General features: G+C 36.1%; 4 protein-coding genes across 5 annotated transcripts; 2 read left to right on the top strand and 2 right to left on the bottom strand.

Annotated features, from left to right (window-relative positions):
• Window positions 1-4133: 4133 nt before the first annotated feature.
• On the top strand, window positions 4134-8358 carry LOC107958854 (25S rRNA (cytosine-C(5))-methyltransferase NSUN5). 2 transcript variants are annotated; one of them, XM_016894752.2, is made up of 13 exons: window positions 4134-4436; window positions 4582-4640; window positions 4732-4782; window positions 5209-5344; window positions 5426-5511; window positions 5792-5890; window positions 6025-6078; window positions 6317-6461; window positions 6764-6825; window positions 7124-7211; window positions 7571-7654; window positions 7739-7900; window positions 8015-8358. In XM_016894752.2, the coding sequence occupies exons 1-13, from the start codon at window positions 4199-4201 to the stop codon at window positions 8263-8265; spliced, it is 1515 nt and encodes a 504-aa protein (XP_016750241.1). In that variant the 5' UTR covers window positions 4134-4198; the 3' UTR covers window positions 8266-8358. The 2 variants fall into 2 exon arrangements, with proteins under 2 accessions (XP_016750241.1, XP_040968828.1); XM_041112894.1 differs by lacking the exon at window positions 4732-4782 and having other exon boundaries at window positions 4159-4436.
• A 92-nt stretch (window positions 8359-8450) lies between these two features.
• Window positions 8451-9760, bottom strand: LOC107958855 (17.3 kDa class II heat shock protein). Its single transcript, XM_016894753.2, has one exon. It carries the CDS (start codon window positions 9104-9106, stop codon window positions 8636-8638), a length of 471 nt encoding a protein of 156 aa, XP_016750242.1. The 5' UTR covers window positions 9107-9760; the 3' UTR covers window positions 8451-8635.
• Window positions 9761-10337: 577 nt separating this feature from the next.
• On the bottom strand, window positions 10338-11194 carry LOC107961365 (17.6 kDa class II heat shock protein). Its single transcript, XM_016897514.2, has one exon. The coding sequence runs from the start codon at window positions 10944-10946 to the stop codon at window positions 10467-10469; it is 480 nt and encodes a 159-aa protein (XP_016753003.1). The 5' UTR covers window positions 10947-11194; the 3' UTR covers window positions 10338-10466.
• A 3595-nt stretch (window positions 11195-14789) lies between these two features.
• LOC107958853 (solute carrier family 25 member 44) lies at window positions 14790-17085 on the top strand. The gene has a single exon (XM_016894751.2). It carries the CDS (start codon window positions 15873-15875, stop codon window positions 16929-16931), a length of 1059 nt encoding a protein of 352 aa, XP_016750240.1. The 5' UTR covers window positions 14790-15872; the 3' UTR covers window positions 16932-17085.
• Window positions 17086-21502: the final 4417 nt, after the last annotated feature.

The raw sequence follows: 21502 nt of genomic DNA, 5'->3' as shown, positions 1-21502 counted from the left end.
TTAGTAAGTTTACTAGCAAATAAATAACAATATTTAACTTAAATAATTAAACTCAATGTCTATATCTCTAGTTTACTCTTTAGTTAATCTCATACTAGTTCTCTTACTTGTTTACTTAGAATATTTGTGTGCATAACTTACTCAATCCTTGCTGCATCGTTGAACATCAATTGATAGTATAATAAGTTCTTAAGTCTTACAACTTACCTGAGCTTGCCATTTATGCTTTAAACAGAACTTTCATGAACATGATTCGTTTACAAGCCCGTTGAGCTACATTGGAATAATAAGGATACTCGGGTCTCTTCTGATAATAACATGCCAAAGCCATGTCCCAGACATGGTCTTACATGGGATGTTCTCGTGATGGTGCCCATGCCATGTCCCAGACATGGTCTTATAGGGGACCTCTCATCTCGGTGCCAACGCCATGTCCCAGACATGGTCTTACATGGGACCTCTCGTCTCGGTGCCCATGCCATGTCCCAGACATGGTCTTACAGGGGACCTCTCATGATCTTAAGGATGCCAATGCCATGTCCCAGACATGGTCTTACATGGGATCTCTTTACCCAAATGTCATGACATTCGTATCCAGTACCATCCTTATGTATCAACGGGACTTTTAAATTTTAATTCTCTATCATTTCATGCTTGGATCATTATCAAATAAATTCATAAAATAAATTCATAATTGCTGGAAATTAACAGCATTAATAATAAATATTGAAATATTGCATTTATTTACCGTAAACTTACCTCGGTACCAATTATAGCCAAATTCACCAACTTAGTTTTCAACTTTATTCTTCCCTTTGTCTAACCTCGAGTTTCGTACTTCTTGATCAATTGAATTTAGAAGTTTTGAAACCCCTGAACCGTCGCTCTTTCTTTTTCTTCTTTCTCCCTTCTCTGTTTCGTTTTGCTCTCTGTTTCTTTCTTTCTCATTTCTATTCTTTCTTTTGTTATATATATATATATAATATAATATAATATAATATATTAATAATAATCATTACTTACATATATATAATATATATATATTAACTAGAATATCTCAGATATTTCTTTCATTATGCCGCCTCAACTTTGGAAAAAGGCATAATTGCCTATTTGGTCCTTTTAACTTTTCTTTAATCTATAATTAAACTTTTATCCCTATTGCCATTTAATCCTTTTTCATAATTAACTATCGAAACATTAAAATTTCTTAACGAAACTTTAATATTATCCTATTGACACTCCGTAAATATTTATAAAAATATTTACGGCTCAGTTTATAATATCGAGGTCTCGATACCTCGTTTTCAATTCATCAAGTGGCATCAAATATCATCAATTCGAACTCCAATCATTTCATGAACCTTTGGTTCATATTTTCAATTTCATATCTAAATTTTCAATTCTCAATTCAATTTCTCGTTTCATTTCAATAGCTTGATCAATCAAATTTATTCGATTTATCTTTCACTTATTTACCCCTATTAACAAACCCGGACTTTGACGAATACACGGATTCTAACCCAAACACACCAGTACGGCAAATTGTGCCTAAAACAATACATAGTACCTGATTAGAGTACGACACATAAAGTGCCTAAAACGACACACGAGGTGCCTGATACGACACACGAGGTGCCTAAAATACGACAAATAAAGTGCCTGATCGATAAAGCCGGCAAATCCCGTACACTTCCAGATCCCATGGCATGCCAATTATATCCGACTCAGCCCGAGTAGTTAATAGGGTATTTCATTCACTTTCTCAATTTAATAATTCTTTCAATTTAGTCCTTAAAGCATAAAACTTATGAATCACTTTACAATTCAATCCTTGTATCATTTTTAACTTGGATTTCTATCAATTTAGCCCTTAATTCATCATTTTATTTAACATGGACAATATCTAGAAATCTAATAACTATCAAAATATCAACTTAATTTCATCAAAACTTTGTTCTAAAACTTCTAAAACATCAAAATTAAGTAAAAAGGGCTTGATTGACTTACCTATTAAAGCTTAAAGCTTCAAACCTTCAATTTTCCCTTTTCTCCCCTTCTTTCTTTCTTTTTCTCCCCTGCTCTCTGTTTCGTTTCATTCTGTTTCTATTTCCTTTCATTTGCTTCTTTAGTTTATATATATAATATAATATAATATAATATAATATAATATAATATAATATAATTAAAACATAAAGTATCTTTATTATATAATAATATAATAATATAATAATATAATAATATACTAAACATAAAAAAAAAATCATAGATTTTCTTCACGATAACGGCCTCAATTTATACTTTTTGTATAATTGCCCTTTTAGTCTTTTTTATTTTTTAATCTATAATTCAACTTTCACACTTTATTCAATTTGGTCCTTTTACTTAATTACTCTTAATTAAATTAAATTCACTTAATTAAACTCTAATTAACCACTCATTTTACTTCGTAAATATTTTTAATAAATATTTAAGAATCCATTTTTTAGAAACGGAGACCCAAAAATACACATTTTTGGTAACGGTAAAATTCGGGTCATTACAATTCAAACCCCCAAAAATATAAGATTTTCCAAAAAATAAGTCCAGTTTCCAAAAATTATTTTTCGTATAATATTTGACACGAAACAAACGTACCATTAGTCTTTAATATTTATATATTTTATCAACTTTGTTATAATTTTTTTAAAGCTAAATTTGTTATTAATATTTTAAATAGAGTCAAATAATATTTTTTAATAAAAATATTAGTTAAAAAATTAATTTTTTAATGACGTTGGTGTGTCAACTTACATGGCAATCCATGTGTACATACTGATATGATATTATTTATCTTAAATGTCAAATTAGCAAAAAAAATTGAATTTTATAAAAATAAAAAATATTAAGTTTGTAAAAAAAATATAAAGTACACATAGATTGTCATGGGGGCTTTCATGTTTAAAATTTTAAAATTTTAGTTAATATTTTCATTAAAAAATAATTCCATTCTTTTTGAAAAGTTGACGGTTAAATCAGGAGCGAAATCAGGGGCTGGCAGGGGCCTTGGCTCCCCTAAAATGGAAAAATTTTCATTTAAGCCCTTTAAAATTTTTAAAATTTTAAATTAGCAAAGATAAAATTGTACTTTAGCATCCTAAAAATGATAAAAAATTGATTAATCCTTTAAAAAATATAAAGAAAGAGACTATTAAAATGGTAAAATTCTAATTTTACTATCGTAAAAATTACAATTTAATTTCGACCCAAAAAAAATTCCTAACTTCGCCCCTGAGTTTAAATTTTAACCAACTTTAATTTAATTTATAGATATATAAAATTTTAAAAAGCTTACAATAAAACATTCCATGCTAATACTCATTTTATATTAATTATCTAACTAATACATACTTTTATAATGGAAAAGGAAATGGGCTTTCTAAAAATCAATTTTCACACTTTTCTTTCCCCAACCATCAATCATTTGTCATTCAATCAGTACATGTTATTTTTAGTATTAATCAAAACATGTAAAATTAGCTTAAAATTCAAAGGTAAAAGTAATTAATATTTTCAACTTCAACTAATTTTAAAACTTGCTAGTCCTTAACACAAAATGTGCTTTTAAATGCTTTTTGGAAAAGAGCTTTTGTAAATTGTAATGTTATTTTTTAATAATATTTAAATAAATGTTATTGTTTTAAAATTTAATTTTAATTATTATTTTAAAGTAATCTTAAAAAATATTAAACTTACGAAGTTGTCCACAAAATGCAGTTGGACTTACAAATATGTGACTTCAGGCCTCATAGGTGGTTCCGGTTCTGTATGTCAGCAATGACTAGAATTCAATGTGGTCCACTATCCACATCCCATTTAGTACAGGAAAAGATTCTCTCAGTTTGGAGGCAGGTTTACGAGCTATGGATTATGTAAATAGATTAATGGGCCTTTCTACGGTTGGTTACGGCTGGAATTGTTGGTGATGGGGACCATATCAGTGACCACAACATCCAGATCCTTGAGGCTCATCAAGCCCACTGCATTGATTGTTGGGTCTAACTTGGGCTTAAAACTTATTTCCAGCCCGGTGTGGAGAGCCCAAGATCCACAAAGAGGAAACGGTGCGTTTTGGATCGAGTTGAATCCGATCGTGGGATTTCAGAGGTTTCTTTCTTTGCTTGCTCCCTCCAAGGCTCTCCCCACTCTCTTGCAAACAATGGCCCGTTTCAAGGCGAAGCAACCATCATCGGGAGCTGCCGAGAAGAAGAAGCCTCGAATGAGTAACGCCGAGAGGTCTGCTTACTTCTCGAGGAGGGAGGCGGCCAAGGTACTGCGATCAGTTCTTCAAGGAGACGCTCATCGACGAGCGGTAGCCTCCATAAAGTCCCTCGTTTATAGCCCGTCTATTAAGAACAAGAAGGCTACTTTCGCTCTCGTTTGTCAAACCCTCAAACGTAACTTAACTTTATTCTTCTCTTTGTTTCTATCAGTGTTTCTGTTTGATGATAATAGCAGAACCATTCGAAGCTTTATTTAACACAGCTCTTCTTCTTTTTCTTTTTTGGTTTACGTTTCACATTTGGGTTGACTTGTTTTCAGATCTTCCTATCATTAAGGATGTGCTGGAGGGTGCTAACATATTGAATAGTAGATGGAAGGTAAAAATTTATGAGTTTTAGTGATTTTTGTTTTTCCTGAATTTGCCTTGTAAAGTGTTTGATAATTCTGATTATTATCTTGATGTTGCAGAGGCAAGTGGAATTGGTTTATATAATCACTTATGATATTCTTTTTGGTCAGGTATTTTTATTTTTTTATTTTTTTGTATCTTCATTAACTTCACATTTCCATTTTTTACATTTTCTTTTCACTTTCTGCATTTCTCGAGACAATATGTGAACTTTCTATGCAATTAACGATAAACCGTTTTATGTCTAGTGTCTCAAAGAATCTTATGCTTTCTAAGAAGGAACTTTTATTTCAAATGTGAAAAAAGTGAATATGATATTGTTTACCTTTCTTTCCTCAGAATTCCTGAATTTCTAAGATTGTCTCACTGAGTTCATGTGGGAGTGAGCTATGCTGAGGAGTTGTAGTGACTTTTTTAATAGAATGGTTTTGAAGTTATTTGCTAAAGGTTTCATCTTCTAGATGCTATTTTTGCCAATGTTGTGTGTCCTTTTTGTTGTACTTGTGGTAATCTCGTCTCATGATTCTGATCTCTAGGAAATTTCATTTGTTGGCGATGCGGAGAAATTTTTGCTACAGAGAAAAGTTTCTCTTCAGTCTGCTTTAGCTCAGCTTTTGGTGAGGAAAAAGATGAAGTGCATTGAAGATTTGTTAGACCGTTACCAAACTCCTGGTATGTGTTAAGTAAGATGTTTTCTTACATCCAAGTGTGTCATTCTTTCGTTACTTGATGTGTAGCGTAAATGTGTTGCAGATGTTTCAAAACCACGATATGTTCGTGTCAACACACTTAAACTGGATGTTGATTCCGCCTTAATTGACTTGAGGAAACAATACATGGTACTTTTGCAACCTACGCTAAAGCTAAACCTTAGTGGGGTGTCATGCATTATTTTGAATGTTTTATGGAATATAGAGTAATCTCTAATGCAACCGTTCTTGCCTTTCTTTTTGCTGCTTATTCTTATCATATATTTAATAAAAAGTCCATGGTTGCAGGTTTGGTAGCCTCTTCTTTTTCTTTCTTATGTTTTTACTTTGCTGATATCTCTAATCTGTATCTACTTTTTGAAGTCGGTTTTTTTGTGTTATTTTGTTAAAATTTTCATTTTCTTAATAGGTGGAGAAAGATGACGTGGTCCCTGACTTGTTAAAGCTCCCACCAAAATGTGATCTTCATGATCACCCTTTGGTCATGAATGGAAGTGTGTTTATGCAAGTAAGTCATTAATAAGTTCATAAATGAGTGACTAATATAGTTGTCTACTGTTGGAATATTGTTACTATGCACTAATAGCAGTTTCTCAATTTCTTTTAGTTTTTTTTGTTTGATTCAAATTTGCAATCTTACAGGGGAAAGCAAGTTCTATGGTGGCAGCAGCTCTTGATCCTGATCCAGGATGGGAGGTTAGTTAATGGTCATCAGACATTGATTGTTTACCAAGTCTTCTCGCTAGAGAAATTGTTTTTTTATCATTTTTATGTTGTACATGGTATATCAAGTCATCCTTACTTTTGTGACTATATAAATATTCTGTACCCATGCAGATTCGTTTTGGTTGTGTGGTAGATATTCATAAGTTTTCTGCTTGAGTTTGATGTTGGCAGCTATTTATAGCTTGCTTACTTCCATGTTTCTGTGAAGGTTCTTGATGCATGTGCAGCTCCAGGGAATAAAACTGTCCATCTCGCTGCTCTTATGAGAGGGAAAGGAAAGGTCATAGCCTGTGAACTGAACAAGGAAAGGATAAAACGTTTAGCAGACACTGTCAGACTATCTGGCGCATGTAGTATCCTTGCAAATATCTTTTGATTGTTTAGATTTGTCTATTTAAGTACTACTGTTATATATTGTTTAGATCTGTCTATTTAAGTACTACTCTTATTCTATATAACACTGGTTTTCATCATGGAATAGCCTGCTATATACAACTTAAAATCTGTTCTCATTGTAAAGCATTCTTTTCCTGTTATCCTTGTTTTATGATTCTTTGTTTTCATTTCAGTCAACTCCTCGCATATGTTGTTAATCATCATCCTCGCTTCTGAATGAAAATTTTTGCTGTGGTATGTTATTCTTAATTGGTTGTAGATATTGAAGTTTTTCATGGCGATTTTTTAAGTTTAGACCCAAAAGATCCCCCATACTCCAAGGTAAGCATGCACTCATTTGTGTCCTGAGTTAAAATAGGTTAGACATGCCTTTTTCGAAAGGCAGATGTTTGTGCAATACTTGTTTGTTTGAGTCTCAGAAGTAGAAACTAAATGAGTTTTAGTTGCATGGCTCTTTTGTTAGCCTGTTGTGCTTTCAGTTGAAGCGTAAGCAGCTCACCTCAGCAATGTGTCAAGTTCCATTCACTAGTTTTAAACATCAAATGTCTTTCTCCTCTAGCCTCTTTTAATGCTACAGTCTTACTTATTCTTCGAGTTCTCAAGCAAATTGACATTGCAGGTCCGTGCCATTCTTTTAGATCCTTCCTGCTCTGGATCTGGTACAGTTGCTGAGAGATTGGACCATCTGCTTCCATCTCATGCTGCAGGTAATTATGTGCATCCTTGTAGTGTGGTAATAGCTTCCTTTCTTAGTTTTTTTAGTGATTAAAGTAATTGTCTCTTCATTTTAGTTTTCAATTTGTTAAACATAGTGAGCTTTGGGGCTATCCCCTCACTATCTTTCCAATCATAAAAATTTCTAGAAGCAAGTGTTACTGATGCGAACTTATTTGGTATTACTTATATTGTCATACCAAGCTAATTTTCCTATTTAAGTATTTATTATCAAATGAGTTTTGCAGTTACTATTATTTCATTACAATGTGAACATTATGCTGCTCATAGATTTTAACTCTATCCAAATTGCTCCTTGTTTTCTCTCTTATTTTCATATTAAATTTTTCAGGTCAATCAGCAAATGTTGATGAAACAGAGAGACTTACCAAGCTGGCCTCCTTTCAAAAGAAAGTGCTAACACATGCACTGTGCTGTTAAGTATATATATGTTTCATGCTTTTAATTATGTGGCATTTAAATTGCGGGCTGATTATATGTCTCACATTCTCAACTACAGTTCCACAAGTTGAGAGAATAGTCTACAGCACTTGTTCCATCCACCAAATTGAAAATGAAGATGTTGTCAATTCTATTTTACCCCTTGCTGCATCTCATGGTTTTCGACTAGGAACACCTTTTCCCAAGTGGCACCGTCGTGGTCTTCCGGTTCTAGAAGGCTGTAAGTTGATGATTTATCCCCACAATATCCATGTCTGTGATTAGCAGCTTTTTGGATATTGGTATCTGGTGTGTATTAATTAGTTAAAATCCATGCTGCGTTATTGCTTTGTAGTTGAACATTTGGTCCGGACTGACCCTGTTGAGGACAAAGAAGGCTTTTTCATTGCTCTGTTTGTCAGGGAAGAAGGGTCCGTAATCCACCCATCGCTGAGCCCTGATTCATCTCATCTGTCTCTTGTAAAGCGTACTAAAAGGAAAAATCTTAGCAAGAAAGAGGCGAGAATTAGAATGCCAACCCTGTATGGCGGAATGTTTAAAATGTTTTTATATTCTAAACCTAGTTTTAGGGTTAACCTGAAATAACAACATGCTATTTGATTTAAATTTTTTTAATCAACTCTGTTTTGTCATGTTACCTCCCAAGTTTTAATACAATTTGCTGCGAGTCTTTCCCTTTCTTTTTTAGCCATAAATTTCTGCTTGGCATGAGGATTTCCATTGACCATTGTTAGCAAAAAACATATGTGATTAAAACCAGAGATGGAAAATACAAGAAAATACTAACAGTAAAATCTGCATTTCATGATTTCAACACAACACGACATAGAACTCTGATATCAAACGTTTAACACACTCAGAAACCACCACGGCAAACGCTAGAAACTACTTACAGGGCTAACCCCCAACTTATTTAAAGCCCCCATTGACAATTAACCGTAAATCTAAAGCTGCTTCAAGCTATTTTAACCTCGATGGTCTTGGGTTTCTTAGGCTCAGGGGGTGGCAGTTTCTCCACAGTAACAGTTAAAACCCCGTCTTGACAGATTGCAGAGATGGCATCAGTGTTAGCATTCTCAGGCAACGCAAATTTCCTCATAAGCTTGCCGACCCGCCTCTCCATTCTTACGTACTTGGCTCCTTCTTTCTCTTCCTCTCGCTTCCTTTCTCCGCTGATCAAGAGCATATTGTCGTCCTCCACTTGGACCTTGATGTCCCCTGATTTCAGCCCCGGCATGTCGACGATGAACACATAAGACTTGGGGTACTCCTTAATGTCCGCTGGTGTTGCAGCCATGGCCTTGGCATCCCGCATGTAAACCTTTGATGGTGCGTTCGGGATCTTCTCCGTATCGTCAGAAAGATCCATCATATGTTGGAGAGTATTCAAGAGCGGAGAATCGAAACCCATGATTCTGAGATCCATTTTTCTTTTTTGTAGCTGGATGAGATTGCGAAGATTTTGATTCGGTTTTCGGTTGCAAATTCACTACGTTTCTCGGCTTGGATGGAGAATCATGAACGGTATTAGCTCATTTATAAGGTTGGGTAGGAAGTTTCTGGAAGAAGACGTCGAGAGTTTTCGAGAAGGCTGTGTTATAATGTCATATCCTTCAAGGATTTCCACTTTTCCAGAATGTTTTGGGAAGGTCTAGAATTTCTTACACACTACAGGAAAGAGCGAGTCATTGATTGACACTACATACGGCGCGGTGGGCCGGATTTTGTTTTGTTTTTCTTGAAATGGTTCTTTTTAATCATTGGTTAGAATTAAACAGTAGGGCAAACCGTTTAACAACACAACTAAAAAGAACAGCAGATAATAACTTCCAAAAAGAAGAAAATTAGAGAAAAATCGAAAATCGAAATCCAAAAATTCCTATAAAACCGAACATTTTAGGGTTCATATGCTCGTTTTCCTGAGGGAACTCATAACCTAATGCAAAAAGATCTTTAATAAGAGTTTGATCGCATCAAATAATAGTATTATTATACAATAGTTCAAAGCTTTGAGACAGCCTACCGGTTCTAAGGCCTAGACATCCAAGCAGTGTTTCTTGAATCAAATGATACACCCAGCTCTCTCATTTTCTGATTTCAAACCAGTTCTCGAGTTATTATCTATTGAAACGTAAGCTTAGTGATCAAATGAAGGAAGAAAAGAGTCGTCTTAAAGAACAAAAAATGAAAGCAAAGGTCGAAGATCCTAACGAGAGGAAGAATGCTTTATTTTTACTTTCTTTTTTTAAAGTTGTAATGGATTCAGTTCCCATTTTTCAAGAAGTATACTATTAATAACTTTCATAGCATACAAATGCTTACACTAATTCTTAAAATGAGACAGAAATTATTACAATAAGTTATCTTAAGAAGCCAAGACTGAAAAAAAAAAAAAAGGTGATAGATGGATGGAATCCCATGACTCTCAACTCCATCTATAATATGCATGACGAAGCTAGGTTGAAGAATAGCATAGCTGAAAATTAAGTTGTTGATTTAGGATGCAATAAATTAAGGGTTTGTTCAATGGGATGTTGTCTTTTGGTAAAACAAATTTTATTTTGTGCTGTAAAGAAATGCAGCAACTAGTAACCAAAATCCAGTTTTATTGTTATACTGCATTAATTCGCAACTTTCGATCTTCTTCAACATGAAAAAAAGAAACCTTAACTTTATTATTCTGTGCTGATAAACTTCAAAACTCACACAACCAGAATGAGACACTGACGTTTCTTTGATTTTTTTTCCTCAAATCGAACAGCATTCAATCAACAACCATAATTCTCTTATGCAACTTTAACTCCAATGGTCTTAGGCTTCTTAGGTTCAGGTGGAGGTAATTTCTCCACCGTCACTCTCAACACCCCATCTTGACAAACTGCAGATATCTTATCCATATTCGCATTCTCAGGCAATGCGAACTTCCTCATAAACTTGCCCACTCTCCTTTCCATCCTCACATACTTCACTCCTTCTTTCTCATCTTTCTCTTTCTCACGCTTTCGCTCTCCGCTCACCACAAGCACATTCTCGTTTTCAACCTGCACCTTGATCTCGCCGTGATTTATGCCGGGCATGTCCACGATGAAGACGTAAGATGTTGGGTACTCTATTACGTCAGCTGGAGTGGCAGCCATGGCCTTTGCATCTCGAACATAGGCTCGAGATGGGTTGTTTCGGGACTTCTCTTGTTCCTCCGGGATGTCCAGCATGTCTTCCAGGATTGTAAAGAGTGGAGAATCGAAGCCAAAGTTCCTCAAAGCCATAATTCAAGCTCTAAAATATAAACAGACAAGGCATATAGAATGAAAGACGCTTTTTGATATGTTATGTAATGAGTTTTAAGCTGATTTTCAGAGTGATTTGGAACGCGAAGAGCTGAATCATATTTATAGGAGGTAATCAAGAGAGACGAGAGTTCTAGAGATTAATCGGTGCAGATGGAAAAGTTTGGTAATGGGGCTCTGTAACATTCTGTCTAGAATATTGAAGAAGACGAGCAATTGTTCTGTAATTTTCTATTTCTTTAATATTTTGGGTCTAAACTGTACTTAACAATTCCAGGGCCCGTGTTGCCATGCAAGATAGGTTGGATCAAATCTGCAATGAATAATTTCATGTGTAACAAGGCTAAAAAAACCCAAATTTGCTCTTGGGCCAAGCTTGACCAGCATAAAAGGTTCATCTCATCATGTCATGTCCTGATCAAAATTCCTTATCAGAATCTTATCCAATTTCATTTTTACTTTAATACCTAATGTGTCAAAGGTTAATTTTTTAGTTCCCTGGCTCAAAGTCTGGTATCAGAGCCAAGGTTTTGTAGTATGCTCTGTGTTTGCAGCTTAGTCTGATCTTACACATCAGAAACATTTCCGAAAGCTTGTGGGTATTCTGCATTTGGTGGCTATTAAGTAGAAGCTATGGCAAAAATGACAGAAGAAAAACCATCCATATCAACAACTTCCACTTCGTACATTTTGCCGAGGATTGGAACTGCAAATACGAGATTTGTAGTGGAAATTTTTGATGGAACAGGTCATTTCGGCATGTGGCAAAGTGAGCTTCTAGATGCCCTCTTTCAACAGGGTCTAGATATTGCCATTGAGGAAGAAAAACCAGAAGGGGTTGATGATAAAGAATGGAAGACCATCAACCGATTGGCATGTGGTACAATTCGATCATGTCTTTCCAGAGAGCAGAAGTATATATTCAGTAAAGAGACTTCTGCAAGTAAATTGTGGAAAGCATTGGAGGAGAAATTTCTGAAGAAGAACAGTCAAAATAAGTTGCATATGAAGAAAAGACTGTTTCGTTTCAGTTATGTTCCTGGTACCACAATGAACGAGCACATTACCAATTTTAATCAGCTGGTGGCTGATTTGTTGAATTTGGATGTGACTTTTGAAGACGAAGACTTGGCGTTAATGTTGTTGGGATCGCTTCCAGAGGAGTTTGAGTACCTTGAAACTACTTTACTTCATGGAAAGTCGGAAGTAACTTTCAATGAAGTAACTGCTGCATTGTATAGCTATGAACTACGCCGAAAGGATAAGTTGAAAGGTTCAAGTGAAGCAGCAGTGGAAGCATTGGTAACAAGAGATCGTCAGAAAAGTCAGTCTAAGGGGAAGAGAAGAAAGTCCAAAGGTCGAGTTGTTGCCAAAGATGAATGTTCCTTTCGCAAAGAAAAAGGACATTGGAAGAAAGATTGTCCAAAATTGAAGAAAAAAGGGAAGACTCCGCAAGATGCAAATGTTGCAGAATGCAATAGTGAAGCAGAGTCAGACTTTTCTCTTAGTATGACATCTTCAACATTATATGCAGATGAGTGGATCATGGATTCTGGTTGTTCCTATCATATGTGTCCCATTCGGGAATGGTTCTTTGAATTTCAAAAACTAGATGAAGGGGTTGTTTACATGGGTAATGATAACACATGTAAAATAGCCGGGATAGGTTCAATTAAACTGAGGAGTCATGATGGATCTACTAGAATTTTGCGGGATGTACGATATGTCCCAAAGTTGAAGAAGAATCTCATCTCTTTGGGGTCGTTAGAATCTAAAGGCCTAGTTGTGACAATACGAGATGGAGTTCTTAAAGCAACTTCAGGAGCATTGGTGATGTTGAAAGGCATAAGAAAGAACAATCTGTATTACTACCAAGGTAGTACAGTGGTCGGGACAACAGCAGCAGCAATTACGAGTACCAAGAAGGACGCTGAGGCAACACAGCTGTGGCATATGCGTTTGGGCCATGCTGGTGAAAAATCCTTGCAAACTCTAGCCAAGCAAGGATTATTGAAAGGTACAAAGACTTGCAAACTTGAATTTTGCGAGCATTGTGTTCTGGGAAAACAACGAAGGGTGAAATTTGGCACTGGGATTCACAATACTAAAGGTATTCTGGATTATGTGCATTCTGATGTATGGGGACCGTCCAAGACTCCATCACTTGGAGGAAGACGTTATTTTGTCACCTTTATTGATGATTTTTCCAGACGAGTTTGGGTGTTTCCTATGAAGAACAAAGATGAGGTGCTTGAAGTTTTCCTTAAGTGGAAAACTAAAGTTGAAAATCAGACAGGAAGGAAGATTAAGGTTCTCCGATCAGACAACGGTGGAGAATATAAAAGCGATCATTTCCTGAAGATATGCCAAGATTGTGGCATAGTAAGGCACTTCACCGTAGGTGGAACACCGCAACAGAATGGGGTGGCAGAGCGTATGAATCGAACGCTTGTGGAGAAAGTTCGATGTATGTTATCTAATGCTGGATTAGATAGAAAGTTTTGGGCTGAGGCTGTGATGTACGCTCAACATCTCATCAATCATTTGCCATCATCTGCTATAAATGGCAAGACTCCTTTGGAGAAATGGTATGGAAAACCTGCTACTGATTATGACACCTTGCGCATTTTTGGTTCTATTGCATATTATCATGTGAAAGAATCAAAGTTAGATCCAAGAGCAAAGAAGGCTCTATTCATGGGCTTCAATGCTGGTGTTAAGGGATATCGTTTGTGGTGTCTAGAGGCAAAGAAGACGATAATCAGTAGGGATGTTACCTTTCATGAATCTGCCATGTTGAATAAGGTAAATCCAGAAGGAGTGAGTAGTACTTCGCAGCAGGTGGAGTGTACTCCGCAGCAGGTGGAGTTTGAGCAGAGTGTGGTAATTCCAGCAGAAGGTACCACTAGTGATTCTTCATTGGCAGATGCAGAGTCAGATGAGGAAGAGGTTTCTACCCAAGAACCTCAACAGCAATCAGAGCCAATTGCAGTCAGAAGGCAGAGACGAGAAATTCAGAAACCTGCTCGTTTCACTGACATGGTAGCTTATGCACTTCCAGTTGTTGATAATATTCCATCCACTTACACCGAAGCCATTCAGAGTTTAGAGAATTATAGATGGTTAGGTGCAATGGAAGAGGAAATGCAATCTCTAGAGAAAAACAAGATGTGGAAGCTGGCACAACTACCAAAAGGGAAGAAGGCGATTGGTTGCAAAATTGAAGACACTATTGAAGTTTGTGTTATGAGAAGATGTTCAAAGATGTGGAATATCGCCAAGGTGGAGATTTGTTGAATATTGGCAATATCCCACATTAGGAAAAGATAGAAAGGGAGGGGGTTTGGTTTGTTATATATAGAACCCCTCCCCCTTTGGTTGTATCATCCCAAAATCTTCTCCTTTGTAATATTTCTAGAGGAAATATTAATTTGGTAGTGTCCGAGGACGTAAGCTAAATTGGCCGAACCTCGTTAAAACTCTGGTATTTTATTTCTTATTTGTTTGCTTTTATTTAATAGCTTTATGTTGGTTATATTTATTTAGTTATTATTGCTATAAATATCTAAGTGAGTTCTGTCTAGTTGTTGGGTTTTAAGCGGGACCATTGTGACCCCTCCAATTTAACTGGGAATTTTCTTAGTATAATTGTTGGCATAATAATTATCTAAATATTTCTGATAATATTGTTATTAATATTATCGTCGCTTCCGCAACAAAGTCAAGACTGAAACACAGAGTTTTATGGGCCAAAACAATGAGTAAAAGGTGATGTCTTTTGATAGATAGATAAATGGATAGAATGGCCTGCTCTGCTGTATTTAACTTACCTCAAAGAGAAAAGGAAAAAACAGACTCAAATCAGAGGGTTCCTTGTTGCCATAAATGGTGAGATACTGGTTACCGACATCCTGTATATGAAATTTGAGGCATCCATTTATAAAACACAAACATATTACTGGGACTGACTCACCCACAGTTTAGTTGGAAATCAGAGGGTAGCAAGCAAGCTAATCCCTGCCAACAATCAAGCTGCTTAAAACAAGTGAACCTTAAAATCAGCCTATAAAACTAATACCTATAGAAGCAATTACTGGACAAGTGTCTGTTTTCCTCGATACGCTAACACTTTGCTACAATCCCATTCCTCTCTGGTCTCTACCGTTAAAGCGCTCTACTTTTTTCTCATTCTCTCCCACTCCTTCACTTACCATTTCCTTCTTATTGACATTATCCTCTTCAGCATTTCATTTTCCGTGAACCCGCCACCCCCATAACCCACTTTTTGCCCCACTTCATTTATATTCTTTGCGCTTTTGAGATCTGTGCTTCTCTCTCTTTATGATTTCCCAGTTGCCTATTTGACAAATAAAGATGAAGCCTTGATTGAAGATGTTGCAAAGGTTTGGACTTTTTCTGGTAAGAATCAAAAATAAAATCTGGGGTTCTTGTATGGTGAGTGAATGTTCGACTTATTTCTGCTGATCCACGTTCGCTCTCAAATTTGGCTTCGCAAAAGGAAGAAAAGAAAACCAACAAAACCCCGTTCTTTTTTTTATTTTTATACCTAATCATACTAACGAAAGAAATCTTTTTTTTTTCCTTTTTCTTTCCGCTTAGATTTCCTAACTTTTGTACAGTCCAAATACTGGAAGAATAAATACCCCTCATAAATTTTCCTTCTTTTTGCCTTTTGATCTTTTCATCGCTCTCGTATTAATTTGTAGCTGTAATTTTATAGAAAACCCAAGTAATTGGAGTTATATTTTAATAGAGCTGGGTTGTTTTACATTTGAGTTTTGAATAGGATTTTGAGGTGGTTTCTGATTAATTTTGGTGAAAGGATAACAAAAAGAGAGGGCAGATTTTAGTTATTTGCACTAAACAGTTTACAAAGTGGCGAAAATGAGTTTAAGTGCAGCTGAGGATGATTCAAGGTCAGAGATTCATATACCGGCAGATATAGATTGGCACATGCTTGATAAATCCAAGTTCTTTTTCCTTGGTGCGGCTTTATTTTCAGGTGTATCTGCTGCTCTTTACCCTATAGTAGTCTTGAAAACTAGGCAACAGGTGTCATCCGCTCAAATTTCTTGCTCTAAGATGTCTCTCTCTATTATGAGATATGAAGGGTTGAGAGGATTCTATAGGGGTTTTGGTACCTCCTTGATGGGGACAATCCCAGCTCGAGCACTTTACATGGGAGCCCTTGAGGTTACCAAGAGCAGTGTTGGCACTGCAACTGTTCGTTTAGGGTTTTCAGACACTACAGCAACGGCTATAGCTAGTGCTGCTGCTGGGTTAAATTCAGCTATGGCTGCACAACTCGTTTGGACCCCAATCGATGTTGTGAGCCAAAGACTTATGGTTCAAGGTTACAACAATTGTAACAGTTGCAAGAATGCAATTTCAAACGTGCATTCTTGTCGATATAAGAATGGTCTTGATGCGTTTAGGAAGATTCTGTATGCAGATGGTCCTAAAGGGTTGTATAGGGGATTTGGGATCTCAATATTGACATATGCACCATCTAATGCTGTTTGGTGGACATCTTACTCTCTTGCTCACAAGCTCATTTGGGGTGGTATTGGTTGCTCCATGGGTAAAAAAGATGAAACTGGTGTGATTGAAGGATCTGGTTTCAAGCCTGATTCAAGGGCCGTGGTGGCAGTCCAAGGTTTAAGTGCAGCCATGGCTAGTGGTGTTTCAGCTTTAATCACTATGCCACTTGACACCATCAAGACCAGGTTACAGGTCCTGGATGGAGAAGAGAATGGGGTAAGAAGACCTATGACGGTTTTGCAGACAATAAGGAATTTGGTTAAAGAAGGCGGATTGTCTGCTTGTTACAGGGGACTGGGACCAAGGTGGGCATCAATGTCTATGTCTGCAACAACCATGATCACTACCTATGAGTTCTTAAAGCGGTTATCGGCTAAGAGTCAAGACAGCTTATCGTCATGAATGAAAAACATACAGATTTCTCACACTTGAGAAGTTTGTGACCCTATTCCTTAGTTAAGTGTACATTTTTATCTTCTTACTTTGGCTCTGTAATGATGAGTATCACTATCGATGTAAAACTTATATCTATGTATAAGATTTTTTTTCTTTTTCATTTGGCTTACTCTTTAATAAATTCATGTTCTCAGTCTATTATTATAACTACATCCTTTTCTCATTCTAATTATGATTGAAAAAGAATAAGCCACTCTGTAATAAGTAAATTTTGTTTATTTATTGCTCAAGTCATTTCAGTTTAAGGACATGAAGAAGTTGCTTTTACTTTAAAAACCAAATACCAGTATGATATGATCTGTGGCTGTGCCCCTCTAAAACTTGGAAAGACAGAAAATTTTTGGATACAAAAGGGTTAATACCTAAAGCTTCTCACTATGGGTCATATAACGCATCCCAACTTCTCAAATCTCAAGTCTCGGCCCCAACATTACCCAAAAGAAATCGTTCTGTTAGACTTGGACAAAAAGAAAGGACAAAAGTAAATCATCCAAAGATTGAGCAGTCAACCAGCTTTTGAATATAAAATAATAAACCGTGTCTCTTTCGTTTTAAATTTTGGTCACCTGAACGGTGCACTAGAGATTAACAGTCATATGTATAGGGAATTACTCCCAGGGTATTCTTAAACAAGACCTGAGCTGCACGGCATCTTGAAATGCAACAGAGACATCACGTGCCCTCCTACTGCAGAACACTGTACATATTTGAATAATTTTTCTAGCCCAAGTTTCACTGTATCTCCTTTATGCGAACCCATGGCCAGTTAGTTTAGCCTTATAGTATGGGGTAGCAATCCTGTTATACGAATTAATAGGGAAAAAAAGTTTTATCTCTTTCACTTATCCAAAAATGCATTAGTCTAAATGGTAATGAAATTGTGTTAAAGGCTTCAAATTCAGTGCGCTGAAATTTTCACTTTTTAACTACAGTAATGTGATATAGATACTGGTGCTGGTGATGGGTTCCGTTCTTTGAATGTATACTGGATTTAAAACAGGATAAAAAATATATATTAATGAAATCTAGACTATCTAGTACATTACCGTTCACTTTCAGCTTTAATACTGCCGAAAGCAAATCTACAACATATGAGTTTAAACCCAATAACTTGCATTTGCCTCGGTAAATGCAAAGAAGTAAAGAAGCAGTGATTGGGGTGGCGCGCAAGGGAACAGAGAGAAATGATAGGGATAAGGAGTCAGAGTGACACAATCAAAGCAAAGCAGACAGGGATCGAAAAACCAGGGGCTGATAACATAACCCATTTGCCCTTTTTATTTACTATGGACCACCCAATACGAAGCACACTAGCAGAAACTACAGGCAGACCTTCCCACCATTCTCTGTGTCCTGTTCGATTTTTAACCTCAACAGTATGCATACGGCATACTTGTCCGTCTCAGAGACCAAACGAAACAACTGAGATTGAAGCCAATTTGAGGACGACTTCTCTTTTGTTTTTTCTCTTCTTTTAAAACAAAGGTGAGAGATCTCGAACAAAATGCAGCAGGATTCATTTTTGGTTACATGTTTCAGAAAACTGGATGCAGACATTCAAACGAAACCAAGTTAGAGCCGTCAAAGTATCCTTAAAAAAAGAAAAGAAAAGCCCACCGTTGGATTCATTTTTCATGTTTATTTTACTTAGCAGTTACAGTTTATAATGGAGTAGAACCATTTTCATATTTTTCTTTTTAAATTTCAGTGGAGTTACAATACCCAAACTGATGTTATAAACAAAGGTTCACACATGACATGATGCAACTCATTTGCCTCCCATGGTTGACAAGGCGTTTCAATCGAGAACACACACATAAATAAAACAATATGCTAAGTACTATTTTAATACGATTAGCATCGCCTCTAATCTAATCCTTGTCGTTAGGGACAGTTTGGATCAAAGAACATGTAAGTATAACTATTTAGGTTATTCAGAAACCTTTTCTTACTAGGGTTTGGTATAATGGGTTGGAATGTAAAATTCATTAATTTGACTGAGGCAATATGAAATAACCTAATAGAATTTTTATTTAATTATACTTAATCATAAATAAAAATGAAACCAACTTTAAATTGTAGTAAGAGTGAAGTTAATTATGAAAATTAAAAAAAAATGGTATAAGACTAATGATAACAATATACAAAATGTCAACTTCTTTTAAATAAATAAATAAATAAGAAAAGTTACTTATAATAATATTAATTATAACACCCCTAACATGTATTCATCACCGGAACAGGGTTACGGAGCATTTTCAGAGTTTACAGATCATATAACAGACATTTCATATCATTTAGCAATCATATCAGAAACCAATCAAAAGCAATCATATTGTCCCTTATGTGAGCCTTCGCGGCCCAAAATACACATTAGAAACAAGTCGGGAGTAAACCAGGTACTCAGAAATTTTTTCGAAAAATATTAAAATTTTTCAAAGGTGCAGAGAACACACGCCCGTGTCTCAGGCCGTGTGTAACACCCCTAACCTATATTCTTTGTCGGAACAGGGTGATGGAGCATCACCGAAATTTACAGATCAAATACAGACATTTAATATCATTTAACATTTATATCAAAAACTAATCATAATTAATCATATTGTCCCTTATATGAGCCCTCGAGGCCCAAAATACACATTAGAAACAAGTCGCGACTAAACCGAGTACTCAACAAATTTTTCAGAAAATATTAAAATTTTTCAAAGGAACAGGTGACACACGCCTGTGCAGCCAAGCTGTATAAATATGACATGCTTAAAGCTTGATTTGAGTGTATTGAAGGTCTTGTTATGGCCTATAAGTATGAAATTTGAAGTGTTTAGGTTGAAATCAAATATGGGTGAGAAATGTGGCCTTAAAATGGCTTATTTTCATCCACACGAGTAGAGACACGGGCGTGTGTCTCAACCATGTGTGACACACGGCCTAGCATATAAGCATGTGGTATGGCCGTGTGTCCCCTGCATCTTTAAAATTGAGAAACAGAATGCTCAGGTATTTTCACACGGCCTAGCATACAGATGTGTAGCTTGGCCGTGTGACCCCTATACCTTTATATTACAAGTCAGTATGCTCACACAGCCTAGCACACGGGCATGTGGCTTGGCCATGTGATCCAAGTCTAAATTGGACATAGGCTGGGACACAGCCGTGTGTTCCACTTCGAATTCCCACACGGCCTAAGACACAAGCGTGTCTATTGACCGTGTGAGCCACATGGCTTGGCCACATGGGCGTGTGTCCCCTGCACCTAGGAAATTTTTTAATATTTTCGAAAAAAATTTCGAGTTTCCGGTATAGTCCCGATTTGTATCTAATGGGTATTTTGGGCCTCGATGGCTCATACAATGGACAATATGAGTGATTTATTATTAGTTTCTAATATGTATGTTAAATGATATGAACTGTTCATATTTGATTTGAAAAGTCCAGAATACTCCATAACTCTGTTTCGGCGAAGGATAAGGGTTAGGGGTGTTACAGTGTAAGCATTCAAAATAGGGACACACGGTCGTGTCCAGCCTGTGTCCAAACTTGAGAGCTCTCTGACTTGGGCCACACAGCCAAGCCACACGCCCATATGCTAGGCCGTGTGAGCATTCTGTCTTGCAAATTAAAATATGCAGGGGACGCACGGCCATGTCACTTAGCCATGTATCACACACGGCTGAGACACACACCCGTGTCTCCACCCGTGTGGACAAAAATATGTCATTTTCAAGCCACATTTCTCACCCAACTTGTCATCAACCTATTTCAACATTTTTAGACATCAAGAAACTATATCAAGGAATTCAAACCAAGCCATAATCAAGTTTTATACATGACATAACACCACATATATCCAAGAATCCATACTTACCAATTTGACCAAATACATATATATTATCTCAAACTAATCAACAATATGCCTATATGATTTCCATCATTCAACCATTTCAAACATACATCAAACGTTATAAGACTATATATATATATATCGAAATGTATCAAATACAAGTCATTCAAATGGCTAATCACAACAAAACATTTACATGCCAACATTTGGCCAAATTGACCTATACATGTCATTATAACCAAAATTGATTTACTATATAAACCAAAATGGGCCGATGGATAGTGTGAAGTAACTCCAACCAGCTTCCAACCAAATCGAGCTTTAGAATTACTATAAAACAGGAAAAATAAAACAGAGTAAGCACTTAAGCTTAGTAAATTCGTATAACATGAAATTTAACTTACTATTATTTCACATATAAGGTAAGTATACAAGAATTATCCAAACCAACTTGGCCAAAAGCCTAAACACATATCCTTATCATGTTAGCCAAGTAATCACATACAATAGCCCTTAATCATGGATGAACAAAGTCATCAAGCAAGTTTCACATTCAGTAGCAACCAATTCATGCATCAATATATCAGGTAATATAATTTCCATGCACTTCATGTATAGACGGGTAATAGTTCGTTTGGAACTCATATTATCTTATATCAAAACTTTTCCCGTTGAA

The sequence above is a fragment of the Gossypium hirsutum genome, chromosome A05 (assembly GCF_007990345.1).
Source record: "Gossypium hirsutum isolate 1008001.06 chromosome A05, Gossypium_hirsutum_v2.1, whole genome shotgun sequence".
Classification (NCBI taxonomy): Eukaryota; Viridiplantae; Streptophyta; class Magnoliopsida; order Malvales; family Malvaceae; genus Gossypium; species Gossypium hirsutum.
This window is presented reverse-complemented; position numbering and strand designations above follow the sequence as displayed.